Below are 20,156 nucleotides of genomic sequence, written 5' to 3'. Positions count from 1 at the left end.
GAAAGATAAAGTAATTTTAGGGTAATATGTCATTTCAATATTTTTTTTCCACTTTTCTATTTTAATTTGTTTGTCTGTCTAATTGTTTGTTTATAGCACACCAGACTTCTTTTCATTCTTTCATTGTTTTTATTTGTGTGTTTAACAAATCTTTTTTAAAACCTAAACTGTTTAAATGTTGTCTATCAACCTACACCCTTAAGAAAACGGGTACTATCTGGTACCCAAAAGGATTCTTCCGCATTCCCCATAGGACAGCCTTTTGAAGAACCCATGTCGGTTCCATACGGAACCTTTCCAAAGAGGACCCAAAAGGGTTCAACTTAGAACCAAAAATGGGACAGCCCCGAAAAAAATGTAAACCCTTTTTTTCTAACTGTGTAGGCAAATCATTGTAGAGAGAAACTGTACAGTCACTACAAAGCAGAGTTTCTAGTCAGTTTACCTGTGCTGGGTCATGGGGGCCAGATGCACAGTCAGAGTAACGGCCAGGGACTCCTGTGAGTTAATGATCTGAGGGATATTGCAAATCCCCTCTGACACCACATCTTTGTCCACATCCTCCACTTTAACAGCTGGTAGCATACTCCCTCGTCTGTCCTCTCGAACACTCTCTAAAGAAAAAAAAAAGGATTCTAGAACTTGTTTACTCAGCAACATTCTAGAACTATCTATTGAATCAATGACAAATTAATCTAGAACTCCAGAAAACTCAGTTTTGCGATTACGTTTCTAAAAACAACATTGAGGCAATTCAAAAGTGTTCTTCCCCATGTTCCAAAAGCACCTTAGGTACAACCATCTCAGATACAACTGTAGAGACAATATATTTTGTCTTTGCGGAAGACCAAAGGAAAACAGCATAGCACAGCACAGCACAGTGTTGTATGGCATAGCACAGAAACGACACAACACAGAAGATTTACCCTTCTGAGTGTTCACTTCACTTGAGGAATGGGCGGATGGCTGCTGGTCGTTGTGTGGAAGCAGGGGGCAATAGTGAGGAAGATGGGAGAGATGGGGAGGTTTGAGGTCAAGGTGGGGTCAGGGGTCTCAAAATAGGTAGTAATTGACTTGGCACGGAGTAAGAGGTTTGTCTAATTTGACACTGATTTCAGGGGATTTCCCTCATGGGCACTATGGGGAGGGGGGATGCTGGGGAAGGGAGTGCCCCTAGTTCTCTGAGGCATTTTCTTGGGGTTGGGAAACTGCATTTGGGTTAAGGCTTTTGAGGTGATTAAAGATGTGTTGGCAGTACTTGGGGGTCTTTTTCGATAACTGGGACATTTCAGGTTTTAGTTGGGTTAGGTTTTCTGGCAGAGTGGGTATTGACAGTTTAAAAAGGGTCAGGTTGTGGTTGTGTAGCAATTGGGTGAAGCTGTCGAGGCACTGGGAGGCGTAGGGGATTCGGAAAAGCAGGTTTATGAATGGAGTGCAGCTGGAGGGGACTGGGCAGACACACAGCCAAAGAGCCAATCAGATCAATGCAATCATGGAAAACAGAAAGTCAAAATAACAAACATTGCAAGAGTAGCAGTGATTAGTTGGTGTTAATGTCCAGAAATTGTTTGCTTACGTATATTACTGATCAGCATGGATGATTTCATGGAGTTGGATGACTCACCTTCACCCCTTCCTCCGTCCTCTGCAACTTCGTCTTCCTGCTATGAGCAGTGAACATTAAGACTGAGCTATAGTAATAATATTGGTAATACCTATTTACCTATAATGTAATAAAAAGGATCTTTACAGTTGACATTTTCCATACCCGAGGGGAGGCAGTAGGCAGACATTTCTGGTTGGCTAATTCTGGTTGTATGGTCACTGCCTGACCCTCTGTTGCTGGTGGAGCCTGTTTCTGGGGTAGTTCTGTCTGTGGTTCGGGTTCAGGGAAGGCCTCTCTTGGGGGAGTTGCTGGGGCACTTGGTTCGACTGGCTCATCCTCCGCCTCAGCTTTGGACTGGGAGGGATCAGGTAACCCCTCAGCTGGACACACATCCAACAAGCACCTAAGGAGGAAGTATGGTCCATTCAATGCAGCTTTACAGTGTGAGATAGAAGCCACATGAAACACTATCATGTAAGACTTATTATTTAAAAATGATTTGCTATGACAGGATTAAGACAAACATTGTTTCACCTAGCTTTAGTCCAGGGCATGAGAACTCCTACCACCCTGGTCCACATCTAACATCCACCCAAACATACCCAACACACACCAATACACACATATGCATGGAATAACAGCACACCAGTGAAGCACTTCACTGATAAAGTAATGTGTCGCTGAGGAAGCTACAGCTGTAATTTAACAAAGATAAATGTGTACATATTGTTACCTATTAGACTCACTCAGACTCTACACCAATCCTGGAGTTCGGTCTGAGTGCTAATAACTGGTTTGGCTGGTTCAGAGGAAATGTGTCACAACTTGACATAAACTATATTACCAATCATAAACTCTGGATAAATTGTCAAGACAACCATATTCAGCATGGTAAGATAGGAATTAATGGAAGGATTTAGGACAATGTTGCTATAGCAGCATTTGATTATCAAGATATTCTTGGTGATTTGGGAGTGTAAGGTTGAGAGACTGATACACTGACGTCTTGTTTATGAATTGGCTTCTGCCTGGCACCATTTATGACGGCAATTTATGTTTTTTAATGATTGATGCAAGTTGTTATTAAGAAATTAAAAAGACAGAACAAAGTTAAACATACCACTGACTATTCAACCTTAGCATCGCTGCCACCAATCAAATGGGGAATACAGTGTCTGGTTTGTGAAAGTAATTTACATTTTTTAGAACCTACCTTTTCAGGTCCACTCTGATTCAACAAGGAATAGGCGGCATAAGACAGTACAAAAGACATGAACAACGGGAATGTAAAAATAATTTAAGATATTGACTTATCATTTCAGTAAGTTCTTATGCTGGGTCTGCCTAATGGGTCTGACTCACTTTAGCATGCAATAGTCCCAGAAGACTGAAAAGCAGATGGCGCTAAAGCTGCTAATAGTATAAAAACATTGCTCAACAGCAAACCATTTAGCCAAATGGGAATGCCATTAGGGGTCAATAGCATTGGTGAAAACAAAAAAGCGGTCCTGCTTTTTCAAAGTGGGAAAAAGGCTCTGTCTTTTTAGGATTGGGCTTACTTAGCGATTTTAGGCTCCACTTTATACTCCACTCCTTCAATTGTGCCGTCTTTCGATATCTCATCGTCAGCGAGTACAATGTCAATTAAAGTATTTTCTTCAATGACCTGAATTTTCTCAATGACTTTAACCTCAATAACTTTATTTTCCTCAGGACTTTCATTCTCCGGGCTTCCGTAGTTCTTGTGACGTGGCTCCAACCTGAGCGATTTTACCATCAGAAGGTTAGGAATAAGACATTACAAGTCATATCACTTAAAAACTCTGTTAGCCGACCAACTGAAATGAAAGCGCTGCATGGAATGTTTGTTTTGAGTGCATGCACTTCAGTATAAACTACGCAAAAAGCTGCCAGTAATGCTTGTAACCAATAAATACTCTGTTAACAATGTGTTACGATACATCTTTAATATGTTCTGATTTACAAATGAGTGCCCAAATACGATATGATACTGGTTGAATTGGTTTTCTCAGACATTGATTGAAAAAACATTTCCACAGGTCATTTAACTGTTGACCCAATCAGACTCCATTGATAAATGTTTAAAGTTTAACCCATTTGCCTTTGTAACTTAATCAAACTAAGGGGCAGTTAGTCCTTTTGAAAACATTATCATCTTCTATTTTAAAAGGCTTAAAAACGCTAAGCTTTATTGCTTTGACATTGGATGCCATAAATAATGAGTCATCTAGTTCAGCTCCATTCAAAGCAGAAGTTCTCAGCACAAGCATGAAAGCACATAACCAAGCAGTTAAAAGCCTGTATCTGGAAAATATTTGGCTTACTCTGTGTTCTTATTGTCCTCTGTAAGTTCCAAAGTGTCAATGTAGTCGTCAACAACAATATTGTCCTCAACAACTTTTTCTTCTTGGTTGACAGTTTTCTCCTCAGATATTATATTATTTTCAGAGCCTACAATAATGACTGAAGATTTTATTTTATTAATATCAGGATTCATATTATTCTCAGATGTTTTATTCTCTATAGTTACTATTTTCTCATCTGCATTTTGCTTGTCTTTACTCACAGTTTTCTTATTTGATTTTACCTGTATAGTATTCTGTTCAATACTCTTAATCTTACCAATAAGTGCATTTTCTTTTGTTAGATTGTTCTCCTCAGACATCATAGGCTCCTGTGTGATATTCATTTCCTCAACTAAGTTAATCTTGTCTTCAACCTCTGTTTTCTTATTATGCTCAAAACTTTCATTATCATCTGTTACTTTTGTGTCCACAGATATAATCTCTCCAACAGCCATGTCTCCAACTGCTATATTCCTATCACTTGGGACCTTGTCTTTCTTGATATCTTTTCCCCATGGTATCTTGATATCCGCAGTTATTCTGCTCTCTTCAATCAGAATTTTCTCCACAACCGTAACCTTTGTTTTTTTATTATTTTCAGCAACGTCTTTCTCCTTCAACATTTTATCAGCTAATGTACTTGTATTTTCACCAATATTACATTTTTCTTGCTCAATGACCTCTGTTAATGTTTTTCTATTCTTGTCTAGACATTCATTTCTCTCTTTAACTATTTTTGGATCACAAAACATAGTTTTATTTGTGTCAGTTTTCTCAACAATTACTTTTATTTCATCACCTGTAACTTTATTTTTCTCAGGAATGGTATTGTCCTGTGCAGTCATCATTGGTCTAACAATCAGATTTTTCTCTGCAACTTCATTCACATCCTGATTTTCATTTTCCTCTATATCCCCTTTATTCTCAAGGCTAGACATCTTTTCTACCTCGTATGACATATCTGTAGTTTTAGTTTTGTCTTTTGCTTTGTCTACACTGATTATATTTTTCACTGTAACCAGATTCTGTTCAGTATTTTTGATTTCATCATTTGTTTCCTCTTTTGACACCTCTTCTTTAGTGACTATATTTGTCTCTTTGTCAGAAACGTGTTTGTCTTCATTGATATTTTTATCCTTAGATATCTTAATATCAACAACCCTAATTTTCACAATGTCAGTACATTGTGTTAATTTATCCTTGCCCGGACTTTCATTTTCCACTTTGTTCTCCTCAGATATATTAACCTCATCACAGATGATATTCTCCTTATAAGCAACTTTTGTGTCTTCATTAAAATTACTCACTGTCGCTGTAACTGTAGAATTTGATATTTTACTATGTAGTATAGGGTTTTTATTCGTTTTCATAATTATTTTGTCATCTACTGTAATATCTGTTACTTTTTGTTCCTCAGTCATCTTAATCACTTCTCTAACTATATTCTCAGCTGCATCCTCTAATATCTTAGGACTCATATTTTCTTCAGGACTTTTATACTCCATGCACTCGTCGCTCTCCTCCTGAAGAAGCTGCAACCTGGACGGTGTGCAGAAGAGGACAAACAGATCTTCAGACAGTCTCAGATAGACAGTCATACACTGTTTAACATCTATACAGGGCTCAAATAACACAAAAAAATCTCCAAATACAGTGCCCTCCGTAAGTATTGGGACAGTTATGTTTTTCGTTTTTCTTCTGGCGCTGTCCTCCAAAAGTTTGGATTTGAATGGAAAAAGTGTCCCAATTCTTAAAGAAAACTAAAAGTATGGGGACAATTGGCTTGTCAGGTGTTTCTGGTTGTTAGGCTATGTTTTTTGCAGGCATAAGGGAACTGTCATCTTGAATCTATGCTTTCCATTTGCCTTTGTAATCTGCAACTGTTGTCTTTCAACATGACACTGCCATGTGAATAAATGTCAGCGACACTATTATGTGGCTGAACATCCAAAGAAAATTATCCAAAACCTATTAAAAATGCTCATTAAAAAAAGCATGAACATCATCAAAAAACGTAGCAATAACTAACAACCTGGAGGAAGATCTCTATGGAGGAAAACAGAAGAATGCTCTTCATATTGAATAAATAAAACAGACAAATCACTGTCCGACAGATCAGGAGCACTCTAGAAGGTAAGCATGGATGGGTCAGCCACTACCATATGCAGGTAAACGTGATCAGCAGAACTACATATTATAAACTGTAGTGTGGAAATCACTAGTTAGCATTAAAAACAGGATGGCCTGAATATAGCCTCTAACTGAGCCTGAGTTCAGGAAAAAGGTATTGCAGACACATGACACGAAGATTAACATGTACCAGAGTGAAGCTAAAACAAGGTATTGAGCAAAAAAGGTTGTTAGCATACTACCTCATACCAACATATATGAAATATGATAAAAGGGTTATTATGGCTTAGGGTTGTATAACTGCCATTAAAAATGTCTCAGCTGTCTTCATAGATGATGAAACTGGTGGAGGCAGTGTTCAGAAATTTTTTTTCTGCACTGATACAAGCCAATGCATTGAAACACGTTGGATTACTTCATCACACAGTAAAACAATGATGTCAAACATGCTGCCATAACAATTGGAGTGACTGGCCAAGAGGTATTGACTGGCCAAGTAAATATCCAGATTTTAATCTAATTAAACATCCAATTGAACATTTGCTGAAGATAAGACTTCAAACCTAACAACAAACAACTTTAGATGGCTGCAGTACAGCACTGGAAGAGCATCACAAGAAAAAATGAGAGCATCTTAGTTGGTCAGTGGGTAACAGATTTCCATTAGTTTTGTTAAGTGTTGTGGAATTTCTTGAACTGATGTATTTTTGGATTCTACAAATGTGTAGAATTGTATTGTTGAGGTAGGACAGCATGTATTGTTGACATAGGACAACTGTGCAGTATCTTACCACACCCCTTTTTCCAATAGCATCCAGCTGCAGCCCCGCAGACTCGGCTGGCTAAAACTCAGTTATATAAAAATAAATAAAAAATACAAAATACTTGTTTCATCATTTCCTGACTCACTCCTGCTATTTGAAGCTGTTGTCACTTGAGTAACCTTAGTAACATTTGGACAATTCCACCAATAGATATAAAGCATAGATGGGACATATTGTTCTATCTGATGTCTCAATAGCTCCGCCATCTTACCTGGGACCAGTTTGGTAAAGTCAAGCCACTTAACACTAGTCATGGTGGTATTTTGTGCAGCAGTAATTTTGTCCAGAAAAAGGATGAACGATAGAAAGGAGGTGGGAAACAATGGTCACGCATCAGCAATAGTGTAGAAATGTATGATAACATACTTAACTGTACATAACATGCTTTTTTAATCAATGAACAAGAATTCAGAATTCTTTTTTAAATGTATTTTTTGTATAACGGTCTCAGCTAGCTTGCTACAGCAAAGCTAGCTCACTAAAGCATGTTGCACACAACATATGTGAAATAACGCATTTTGTCAAACAAACTGTATTTTATATATATATATATATATATATATATATATATATATATATATATATATATATATGTGTGTGTGTGTTATACTGTATATAATCAGCAGATGGCGATGTTGGGTAGCCTTTGTCCACAAAAACGTAGCGTTGTTATTCCTATTTCCGTCCTCCGATTACAATGCTGCTGTTAGCATACCAAATTCAGTGAGCTAGCTGGTTCCATTTAGCGTACTGTTACTAAAAGTGATTTCTACATTCAAATGAAATTATAATATTTATATGTATATACAATACATACATTTATTATAATTTAAAACCACAGTTAATTATCTTTGGAAGTAAAGAAATATACATTTCCACTGTATTTAAAGTACTATCCTGTATCTTCCTACATTAGACCATAGCCATTTTGTACTCTGTAAATTATTGAAAACTATTTCAAATGGATTTGTTTTCTTAATATTCTCAAAAGTACAGTAATTTTATGCATTACGTTATGCATGACAGTGGCTATTTATATATTATTAAGGAAATGTAACTGTTATAAAAACTGAGTTGCCACTTCTACCATGTGTTTGTATTTTAAATTGTTTAGAACAGCACCCAGGTAAGATGGCTGTCAAATTGCTCCATTCTGATTTATAGGGGCTCTATGACATCAGTCAATCTACTGTTATCTATGGCTCAACTGTTGTTTACTTCCATTTCATAATTTCCCTTACATCTACCTCTTGCTAAAACTAGCTTGTTAAAACCATTATACCTTATATAGAAGGCTGCACGATAAAGTTAATTATAATCAAATTGCTATACTGACTTCCAAATAGATGCCCTTCACACAAGTCAACGGGCACACATCGTACGTCCGTAATAGTTTTTCTTGCAGGTGTTGAAGGATTTTTGTAGATTACTTCAATACCTGGACAAATTTTGCAAGTGGCACAATATATTGTATATATTGACAGTCATAATAGCTTGGTTACTAAAAGTTTCGGCCTCAATGTCGGTGCCTATGAATAATTTGGGATAAAATATAACTCAAGGGTTGATACATTTTGCCTAACTAGCGACAGCAACAACACAAACATTGCAAACGCCATTGCATTAAACTTGTAGTTAAACGTTTTCTTTTTTTATTCAGTTTAATATAGCACGCTATGTAGGCTATGACTTCCATTTTTAAGTGATATTATCTACGATGTTTACACCCATGTTTGAAAATCTCAAACCCAACCGTAATTAATAAATATTGCAATTATTTTTCAATATTATTCAATATTTAATCCAAAGTGTACAGCCCTACTTAAACATAATACAATTAAAAACAGTACATGTAAAACCTACTTTTAAATTATAACAATATGATTTAGAAAAAAATTGCATAGCTAAATAGTATTACTCAATCCCCAAACAATCTGTAGAATCACTGTTTTACCTTTGTAGATGTATTGATTGTATTAGTTAGTGAACTGTTATAAGCTGTTGTAACCAATGAAGCAAAATATTAATTGTTTGTAATATGAGCTGAAACTGAAGGAGCAAGTAGGAGAATAGGAAACCCTGTTTAAGCGGTTGCCGGGGAGAGAAAGATTTAATATGTCTGTCTTGTGAGAAACAGGACACAGGTTAGAGGCGCACACACATAGTCAGACAGACAACACAGACACCACAAGGGGGGCAAGGTGGGTACTTGCAGTTATCCTATAAGGAATAGAACTGGGATTGGGCCAAGGACACACATGCTTTGTAAGTTAACGCCTCTATCTTTTTGGGCGTAGTAGAAGTATAAAAATGATGTTTTGACTGTTGATCCTTAGACATTGTGCGGCGACACTTGTCTCCAGAAGCTTCTGTAATAAATGGATATATGATACGGTAATTGACCTGACTCCTGGTGTTTTATTCTCCTTTCCAACAAACCAACTCGGGGAAGTGTTAGACTTCAACAATTTTGGGGGCTCTTCCGGGATTGGAAAAAGGAGAAGGAATTCGATCTGGTCCAGACAACCTACGCGAGATTCACAGGTTCCGAGCCGGCTCATGATAAAGGTAAGCAGAGCCTGTTATATCTAAATCTGCATATTGGCTGTGAACTAAATTGTGGACCTGTGAAAAACGTAGTGGGACTGGTTTAAATTCAGGAGGTCAGAGGAACGGTCTGTGAGTTAGAGTCTCACTGTAAGTCGGGTTAGAGGCCCGTTACCGGTGTGTGAGTTAGAGTCTCACTGTAAGTCGGGTTAGAGGCCCGTTAATGGTGTGTGAGTTAGAGTCTCACTGTAAGTCGGGTTAGAGGCCCGTTACCGGTGTGTGAGTTAGAGTCTCACTGTAAGTCGGGTTAGAGGCCCGTTACCGGTGTGTGAGTTAGAGTCTCACTGTAAGTCGGGTTAGAGGCCCGTTAATCGTTCTAGGGTTGACTACCCTACGCCACTTCCCGACGGGGACGGTGGAGAGTTGCGAGTTAGAGTCTTGGCAACCAGTCGGGTTAGAGGCCCGAGGACTTAGGGGCACCTCGAAATACTTGTTGTGTGTAAAGGTTCAGCTGGGTTAGAGGCCCGGGGAGTTTGGAACTCCCCAAATTTTTATAAGAGAACTGGGTTCAAGTCCCAAAAGTGTTGGGTCAGGGACCCGTTCAGCTGGGTTAGAGGCCCGGGGAGTTTGGAACTCCCCAAATGTTTTATGAGAAAACTGGGTTTGAGTCCCAAAAGTGTTGGGTCAGGGACCCGTTAATCATTTGTTAATTATTCTGAGTCTGGGACTCACAGTAACATAAGTCAGGTTGAAATGGACGGGGAGTTTGAGAGAGAACTGTTGAGAGAAGTGTTGAATTGTTTGTTGTCAAGGAGAAGTCAGGAGAAGAGAAAATTGTGTTTTAAGAAAATTATTGAGTTGTTTGTGAATGGGATGAAGGTCAATGTTTGAGATGTTGTGTGTGGACACACCATGGATACCACTCCAATGAGGTTGGAGGTCTGAACGGGTGGGGTTGTAAGAAGACCTGTATGGTAACGTCCTGTGGACCTGGAAGCAGGTGGGGACCAGTAGACTGTGTGTGTGAATGTGTGTGCGAAAGAGAAAGTGTGTGAGGGAAGAGAATTCCAGTCTGTTTGTAAGGAAGTGTGTGAAAGGAGACTCCTTGGGAGTGATGCGCATAGTGGATAAATTGACAGTAGATGATAGTGATATTTGCTCGAGTTCTAGAAAAGGGACGTCTGGATAGATTGGAAGAAGGGTTAATGAAGAAAATAGCCAGATAGACAAAGATTTAGTGGGAGATGTGCCACGAGAAAGTATTCAACAGTGGACAAAGGTTTTGGTCAAGTTTTGGGTAATTATTTGTGTAAACATAGTTTTCTTTAAAGTGGTTTCATTCAATTGTTTGAAAATATTGTAAAGGTGGTCTGTTGGTTAAGTTTGAATGAGTCCAGTTAAAGGATAGTGAGAGGAGTCAAATAGATAAGACGGCTTTTGGCTGCCGTCCCAGAAAGTAGGGAGTAACTCTAAGCATCCCAATCCAGAACACAGAGACACTCTAGGAGAGAGGTGCAAAAGATGACAGACACACCAAATGAAATTCAGGGAAGTAGATTCCCAATATTAAAATAGATTCAAATAGAGCAAAATCAGGTTCTATATTGTAATATTAAAATGGCATTTGCTTTCCCATTCCAATTGGAGAATTCTGTGTACACGAAATTGTATGAAAATTGAGCTCATCTAAATTATGAAACACGACAAAGACATGTCAAATTAGAATCAACTGGCCAGTGTTAAATGTAAAGAAAATGAGTGCAACATTTATGAAACATTGGTAAAATAGTAATTCCCAATTTAGGACATTTATAAGAGATAGCCATTAGATTGGGGTTTAAAATTGTTGATTAACACATAACTTTAAATTCAGTAAGTTAATACTAAACTCTCCAGTCATGGTTTTAACTTTGTGTTGTGCAAGATTCCATCTTTGTTTCTCACAGAGTAGGAGTCCTGAATCCTGCAACCCTGATACACCTTGTCCAATAAAGGGGTACCTCACACAGATGGCCCAGATCATTCTAAGGCCAAACCAAGCCCAGACCTTTGAGAGACTGCCTTGGGTTCAGAATAAGAATATTGGACACCTATGGTTCCAGCTGCACCACAGTCAAGGAGATGGAGGAGGAATGGAGAGACGCATGCAGAACAAAGAGGCTCCTACATCCATGACTGTAACAGCCAGGAGCCACTTGACTGGACATGGGAAAATTAAGGAGGAGAAAAAGGGAGGAGAGATAGAACCCCCAGCATATGAAGATGACCTTGTACTCGGTACAGACAGGGCACCATTATATCCAGTGTTACGTTTAGAGAAGGGGATATTGTCTTTAGACACACAGAACAGCAGGCCCATAACTCAATTCACAGGAAAGCAAGATAAGAGAAAGTTGAGTAGGAAGGCGGAGTCAGAGAGCGAGACAGATGCTGAGGGGGAGGTGAAACCGTTCAAGGCAAGGGCAGAGAAAGAGGAGCGAGAAGGGGAGGCGACTAGGAGAAAATAAACAGGATGAGATTACAGGGGTCAGAAGGAAAAGATCAGGCCGTACTAAAGGCAGGTTAGGTGAGGACTCAAGGTCGGGGTCGGACTATAGTGACACAGTGAGAAGGACAAAAACTAGGCAGAAAAAGGGAAATTCACATAGAGGACGGGTGGTACTCACGGGGCAAGCAGTAGGGAGATGGACTGACTCAGACGAAGACCCTGACGCAGACATTAGTGGAGATGGGAGTAAGGGAGACACAGACGTATACCCTCTGCCGCATTCGCCCCCACCAGAACATAAACTACACCATGACGCAGTAGAATCAATTCAAAAGACTCAAAATAAAATGTATACGCGGTCACAAGCAGGGGAAGCTGTTTGTGCTGGGTTTCAGCTGCCTCTCTTCAGAGTGGGAGGCGGCGATCCGCGATATAAACCATTGGGGCTGGGAGACATACAGGCACTGGTAGATAAATAACCCCCGATGGGAGAGGGAGGTGGACTATGGTTGTCACAATTTGATAAACTCACAGCTGGTCAAATGTTGGCACTGGGGGACTGGAGGGCAGTAGCCGCCCGAGCCATGTCCGCCCAGGCTATGACTGAGATAGAAAAAGGGGCCGCCACTAGGCGGAGCCCTGATAACACCCCTTTCAGTCAGGTGGTCGGGCGCATAGCCACGGCCCTGAGGGAACGATTTCCCTTGCCCGCTGGGGCCCTGATGCCCAAGTTACCTTGGGAAAAAGAGCAACACCCTAGACAGTATCTAGAAGCATGTAAGGACACATGGGCCAAACACACAGGGCACCACCCGGGGAAGGAGGGTCTGCAGCAGGAGTGGTTTAGAAGGGCGGTTTTAGAGGGACTTCCAGAGAAAATAAAAGAGGCAATCCTGACTTGCCGGGTAGTGAATCACACGTATGGGAATGACACATAGTGCATCATTTACAGAGGGGACAGAGAAAGACAAACAGATACAGGAACTGAAAGAGAACCTGTTGCGCTTACAGCTGGGTGAAGCCAAAATGAGATTCAATGAAGGGTAAACGAAACACAGACAGATGGCAGCCCTAGGCTCATGAGAACCTGACACACCCGATTTATACCCTGTTCCCACATAGGTACCCCAAACTCACAGTGGCCGGGGGGCATTCACCGCGCCCTATCGACCAGGGACTCCGAGGGGAGGTTATGGTAGGGGGAGGGGGCGGGGTAGAGGCAGAGGGGCTCCAGGAGCCCAAGTCCCATACGGAGCCTGCTTTGCGTGTGGTGACCCGAACCACTGGTCCAGAGAGTGCCCACAGAACATTGCAAGGGGCAGAGGATACCCAAACCAAGGGGCAGCTCCAGTTCCTAACCCACACGCCGTCCCACCACCTAGTGCACCTGGACAATACCCACTCTCTTATGAGGGAGGGTGGGACCAGGCGTGACGGTCTACAGGGAGGGGAGGGGACAGCGGGGGAAAGGTAGATGCTGTCCCTGAATGTCGACGGGAAAGACTTCCCCTTTCTGGTTGACACAGGTGCCACGTTTTCCACCATCACCGCCCCTCCCATCACAGGACTACTATCCTCCAAGACAGTGGAAGTTGTGGGGTTTGAAGGAGTGGGACAGACTTTGCCAGTGATATTTCCTCTTAAAACGGTACTGGGTAAACAGGCCCTCAGCCATCCGTATGTGGTGTCGACAAACACACCAGTGAACTTATTGGGGAGAGACTTGTTGATAAAACTGGGGGCTAATATCTTATGTTCTCCAGATGGACTAACTGTCACGTTACTAGACGGGACATCGACTTCAAGTGGAGGCCGTTGATCTCCCTCCTCGAGCCATACTTTCCTCCGCCAGACCCCCCACATGTAACCCTATTTTATGATCGGCAGGGCGATGAGGTGTATAGAGAGGGGTTTGGGGATGTAGTGTGTGGGGACATGTGGCAGGTCGGGTCTAAATTCACATATGTAGTGGCAGATGTACAGTTGACAGAGGAGCAGGATCAGTGGTACATGATGGCGGAGGAGTCCGTCCCGTATGTGTCACTGGCCCTGCATCCTAAACACCAAGCAAAAGACCTGGGGCCCATGGTTAAAAGGGCGGTCGAATGCCTGATTGGACACTCCCTCAGGCGCCAAACGTATGGTACTCACACAGCTGTAAGACGTAAAAATGGTTCACCTGCATTGACCTGGCTAACGCTTTTTTCTGTCTCCCACTAGCAGAGGAACTTCGTGATATTTTTTCTTTCACACATAGGGGTCGACAATGGCGATACACATCCAAGCTACAATGACGGTCCTCACCAGACTGGCAGAGAAAGGGTTCAAGGTATCAAAAGAAAAGCTACAGCTGGTAAGGACGCAGGTCTCCTTTCTGGGCAGAGTAATCTCGCAGAAAGGAGCGGGGCTTTCCCCAGCTCACCGCACAACCATCCTCCACCATCCTAAACCCACTACTGTTCAGGAAATGCTATCATTCCTGGGGCTCACGGGATATAGCCGCAATTACATCCCAAACTATTCAGGGCTCACAGAGCCACTTAGAGCGCTAGTTAAGGAGCAGGGAATGCGTAAACTTAAAGCCACTCTCAATTGGACTTGCCCGGCCGACCAGGCCTTCATTTTGCTGAAACAACAACTAGCCACCGCAGCTGATCTGGCCATACCCGACTACACAAAACCTTTTTTTTCCTAGATGTTTCTGAAACAGGTCAGGGCATGAACGGGGTCCTGTTTCAAAAAAAAGGGGGAGAAGGCCCTGAGAGAGATGAGCTAGTGAGACATCAAAAGGGGGCTTCCCCACAAGAGAAAACAATTTGGCAACAGAGAGGAGCAACAGAGACGAGAGGGCTCTGGAGAGGGCCAGACGGTAGAGTAATACTTCCACCAGCCATGCGGGGAGATACATTTGCAGAAGCCCACGGGTTGGGCCATGTAGGGTCAGCACAGATGTTGAGGAACCGTTTATGGTAGACATGGTACGTAACTACACTAGGACATGCACCATCTGCACACACCACAACCCAAAACCGACGATCAAACCTGTGAAGGGGGCGTTCCCCATGACGACGAGACCTGGACAAGAGATAGTGATAGACTACACGGACATGGGGGAAACTGTACGGGGGTGCCGCTACATGTTAGTGTGTGTGGACATGTTCACAGGGTGGCCAGAAGCCTGGCCAGCTAGAAAGGAGGACAGTCAGACAGTGATCAAATGTTTAGTGAACCAGTACATTCCCAGACACGGCTTCCCAGAGAAAATTAGGTCAGACAATGGGACTCACTTTAAAAACAGTGATTTACAGAGGGTAGAGAGCTTATTGGGCCTAAAACATGCTTTTGGCACTGTGTACCATCCACAGTCCCAGGGAAAGGTAGAAAGGATGAACCAAAACTTAAAAAACAAGTTGGCTAAGATAAGTGCACAGACTAAATTGAACTGGGTGGATGCACTGCCACTGGCACTCATGACGATTCGATGCTCGTTAAATCAGACCACTGGGTTCATCCCATACGAGCTGCTGACGGGGAGACAGTTTCCAGGACCAACCATGGGGCCTGCGGTCCCGGAAAAGTGGCCCAAAGACCATAAAGTGTATTTTGATGAATACACGTTTCAGAATTCACCAACAGAGTCGGAGAAAGGAGGGACCTGCACCCGCTGGACCAGAACCTGCCCCAGGCGGAGTGGGTGTTGCTGAAGGTCATCAAGCGAAAGTGGTCGGAGCCAAGGTGGACGGGTCCTCATCAGGTGGTTGAGAGAACGAGTCATGCGGTCCCCCTGAGGGACAAAGGAGGGACCTGGTACCATTGGAGCCAGTGTACACCAGCGCAGGTGCCAGGGAGGTCGCTAACCGACCTCATCAAACCGGGAAGGAGGAGCTTTCCCCAGCGTGGACAGAAGAAGGACCAACACCAGCCGGACCGGTGCCAGGAGCGGACCCCAGGACACGGCGGGACCACGAGCGAGTGAAGGAGACAAAGGACAGCGTCAGGGGAATAGACTCTTAGGGGAAAGAACTGAGGAATACTGTAACAAACGGGGGTATAGGACACCGAGTGGCTACCACTCGTACCAAGATGACAGGGTTACAGAGAAAGGTCTGGGGAGATCATAGTAGAATGAAATGGTATATGGGAATTGGTGGAATAATGATGTGTGTTGTGTGTTGTTACAGGTTTCCCAGGTTGGCATTGGGTCTTCATTCCCCCAGCGAAGAGGTTCGCGACCCCACCTGAGGACACCTGTTTGAGGAAATTTGGGGGATTGAATTGGACTATGTCAAGGGGTCGCATACGAGCATTCTGGGATAGATAATCCGCTGGAGGAATGGATGATCTCGATGTTCGGCCAGTGGAGAGGTTTGATAATGTCTGTTCTTTTATCGCTATCTACATTTGGTGCTATAATGGTTACTTGTGTGTGTTGTTGTATCCCATGCATAAGAGGGCTTGCCATGAGAGTGATCTATACAGCCATTAAGGAGGCTCCTAGACCGCCACCAGGGATGCTGATGCCTCTACTGGAGCAGCATGACCCGGGAGAACTGGAGCTTGGCGAATAGGGGTGATCTCTCTGGGGAGAGATCAAAAGGGGGAATTGTAGATGTATTGATTGTATTAGTTAGTGAACTGTTATAAGCTGTTGTAACCAATGAAGCAAAATATTAATTGTTTGTAATATGAGCTGAAACTGAAGGAGCAAGTAGGAGAATAGGAAACCCTGTTTAAGCGGTTGCCGGGGCGAGAAAGATTTAGTATGTCTGTCTTGTGAGAAACAGGACACAGGTTAGAGGCGCACACACATAGTCGGACAGACAACACAGACACCACAAGGGGGGCAAGGTGGGTACTTGCAGTTATCCTATAAGGAATAGAACTGGGATTGGGCCAAGGACACACATGCTTTGTAAGTTAACGCCTCTATCTTTTTGGGCGTAGTAGAAGTATAAAAATGATGTTTTGACTGTTGATCCTTAGACATTGTGCGGCGACACTTGTCTCCAGAAGCTTCTGTAATAAATGGATATACGATACGGTAATTGACCTGATTCCTGGTGTTTTATTCTCCTTTCCAACAAACCAACTCGGGGAAGTGTTAGACTTCAACACCTTGTTATGGCTATCCTAACTAAACATTCTGTAATGTTATTGACTAGGAATATTACATTTACATTACTAGTATTTGGATCTCTGAAACACTTGTTTAAGCTAGACACCAAAACAGCTTTGTTGCACATGTTTATACCATCCTAGCTCAAAACACTTAAGAGGCCATACCAATTTTTTGTGGTACATTGATTATATTATTTGCATAGATATGCCAAAATGATCAAACAATTTCCCAAGCATTCAAGCTCAACACCACAGCAACTCTTAAAAGGTTTTAATGTGCATTAACGAGAGATTTTATTTTAATGAGACAACTTGTATAAATAAAAATAAAGACGAATTCAAGGTCCATTCTCCTGCCCTAAAACTGACATTCTAGGCACTGTCCAGAAAATCAGGAGTCTGTCAAATATCCCTGGAGCAGGGGCGACTGGTTATTAGGGGCAGGTGTGGCACAGCCCTACCTGTTGTCAACAGAAAGAACTGCAACAAAATTGTTATTTTTGTTTCTTGAAGATTACTTCCTATAATCTATTATCTATGAATATAGCATCTTCCTAAATTGCATACCATTTGTGTTAAGATTTTATTTCATGTTCATTGGTCCCTGCCTTGCTGCTTCAGACTGCGTTCAGCCGATTCGAGTTCGCAGTAGTAGGCCATAGGCTAGCCCCTCTCTCACAATGCAATGTACATTGTACGTGTGAAAATATTAATACGCATGCTCAGAATGTTAGTGTGATCAATGTAGATCACACGAATTTGATGCCAAGTGGGGCTGACAGCCAGTAGCCCTACTACAGCGTAATTTCGTATTTCAGATCCGATTGGCTGTCTGTCTGTCTGGCCCCAACATTAGTCGGCAAGAAGAGCAAGGAGGGTAGATTGTCTTAGTTAGCTTGTTAGCTTCACAAACGCCAGATAACTTGAGAAAATTAATAAAGTGAATTTCATACATGTTTGAATCCCTTAATTTGGAGTAGAAGCTTGAAGTAAAGTGACTTGGTGCCCATCAGCCACGGAATATTGTTATCACTCAAACTGCTGGTAAAAGTAACCGCGGGTTTAACGTGGAGTGGTTTTTGAAGAAAAAGTGGCTATGGGTTAGCATACAAAAGAATGCACTTCTGTTTTCCATGTCTGCTATTTGGTGGAGATGGTACTTGGTCGAGGACGGGTTACAAAGATTTGAAACATCTTTCTGAGAGAATTGCAAAACGAGAGAAGCGGGAGTCATCGGGACAATGCTGTGAAATTGGCCTTTCTTGGAAGGGTAAATGTCACAGCCCAAGTTGACAGTGCATACAGGGGCTCCATTGAGCAGCATAACAAACAGGTGGAGGAAAACAGGTATGTTCTCAGTCGGATCATAACATGTATTAAACTGTGTGGAAAATGTGAAACCGCACTGCAGGGGCACGACGATTCGGTGAGGCATATGGCCATTATAAGTGAGGCATATGGCCTGTAAAAAAAAACTTTGGGGCCGAGCCTTTCTGCAGCTGCTGGAATTTTTTTTCTTCCTTATGCCAGAAGTTGATGTTGATGCATCTGGGATTAGCAGTGTGCTCACCCGTTTCAAGGAGAATGTCCAGAATATGCAGAAGCATATTGATGAATGGCCTACCACCATTCATGATGGAACAGACCAGCAAGGTCGACGAGTAACCAACACAGCACTGGTGATGAAGGAGGCATGGGACACAGTCATCTCCCAGGTGGAGCAGAGGTTTTTACAAAGTGACCACCTGATCGTTGCCAAGCTGGTTGACAGCTAGCTCTTCCCACAATTTGTCCAGTCATTCCCTACATCTGAGCTTGACTGAGACCGTCACTGCTGAAAATTATCATAACAACACCTATGACGACATCCAAGTCAGAGAGGAACTTTTCAACCTTGAAGAGGGTAGAAATCTTTACTCACATTACCATGGAACAGCCGCGACTAAATGGATTGGCCATGTTGTCCATCGAAAGCCAGCTGATTCAGCAGCTACATGACTTCATTCCGAAAGTCATCGAAAAATTTGCCCAGAGGAACAACCGGCATGCCACCTTTCTCTTCAAGTGAGCTCTCAGTCTTGGTGAGTGAAAGCATATTTTATCATCCTGCCTTTGTGGTGCTGGTCCATGCATTGGTCATATTTTTGTGCTGGATCGATTGATATAGATGGTGAAGAGTCTCAGTGTGTCCATGCTTATCTATTAAGATTGTTGTCATAGAATGGATCTGTATCCCTTTTTACGCTTCGTTGTGGCCTTCAGTGATGTTGAGCTCATTGCTATTCGCGTATGGCCCTGTAGACACATTGGTTCTGAGCTTGGTTGCATTCCTAATTTAGGTTTGTAAATGTGGCAGTGGTAATTTTACAGTGGTATGTGAGAGAGAAGGAGAGCAATTACACAAGAAGGTCTCCCTCTCTCTCTCTCTCTAGTATGTGTACAACACCGGTAGAAGTGTTTTGTGGAGCCACGCTGTTTGTTGATGTGTTAAATCAACACATCAGTAGCAAGAGGGAGTTTTGTAGCTTCTACTGGTATTCATCCCAATTTTTTTTACATAAAAAACGCCTCTGCCCTGGATATCCCCACACTTCCCGTTACTGGAGTATCCTACACAGTCTTTACAAAAGCACTCTCTGCAAATTAAAATCTCAAATGGGGGACACATTTTGTTCCCTTACAGCCCTGGGCATCATGTTGAAATTTGCCACACCTAATTTAAGAACACAGGGAAAATTATTAGAATGAGCATATTTACATTTACAATACTACTTAACACAACATAGTACATGAAACAGGTGAAACGCTACCAGCAAACAGATTACTATCATATATCAATCAACTCGGATCTAACATATTATAATGCTGTAGCTATGCCTCCCTGAACACAAGTTTGATAATGGAATATACTTTTTATTTCTAACTGACATTTAAATTGTCAAAAACATTTACAGTTGTCTTCAAAAGTTTGCATACCCTTGGAGAATTTGTAATATACATTTGTGCTCAAAATTTGATTAGAAAAGATCTGTACAGAAAACATGAGTGAGCAGGCAAAACACTTCTTTCATTTCTTA

The 20,156-nt window shown here is 42.0% G+C and overlaps 1 protein-coding gene across 20 annotated transcripts in view; it reads right to left on the bottom strand.

The window, feature by feature from the left end:
• The window catches only part of cngb1a (cyclic nucleotide gated channel subunit beta 1a), a 197,540-nt gene that overhangs the window by 36,022 nt on the left and 141,362 nt on the right, over nt 1–20,156 (bottom strand). For 9 of the 20 annotated variants that reach the window (XM_034287196.1, XM_034287201.1, XM_034287219.1 and 6 more), the window contains 6 exons: nt 3,952–5,511; nt 3,166–3,366; nt 2,820–2,834; nt 1,769–2,009; nt 1,577–1,664; nt 446–614 (listed from right to left, as the gene is read on the bottom strand). In XM_034287196.1, the coding sequence (XP_034143087.1) occupies nt 446–614; nt 1,577–1,664; nt 1,769–2,009; nt 2,820–2,834; nt 3,166–3,366; nt 3,952–5,511 (2,274 nt within the window). The other 11 variants (XM_034287224.1, XM_034287232.1, XM_034287229.1 and 8 more) reach the window with 9 other exon arrangements.

Source organism: Esox lucius, chromosome 2, assembly GCF_011004845.1.
Source record: "Esox lucius isolate fEsoLuc1 chromosome 2, fEsoLuc1.pri, whole genome shotgun sequence".
Lineage (NCBI taxonomy): Eukaryota > Metazoa > Chordata > Actinopteri > Esociformes > Esocidae > Esox > Esox lucius.
Note: the sequence above shows the minus strand (reverse complement) of the source record. Positions and strands in the feature narration are given on the sequence as shown.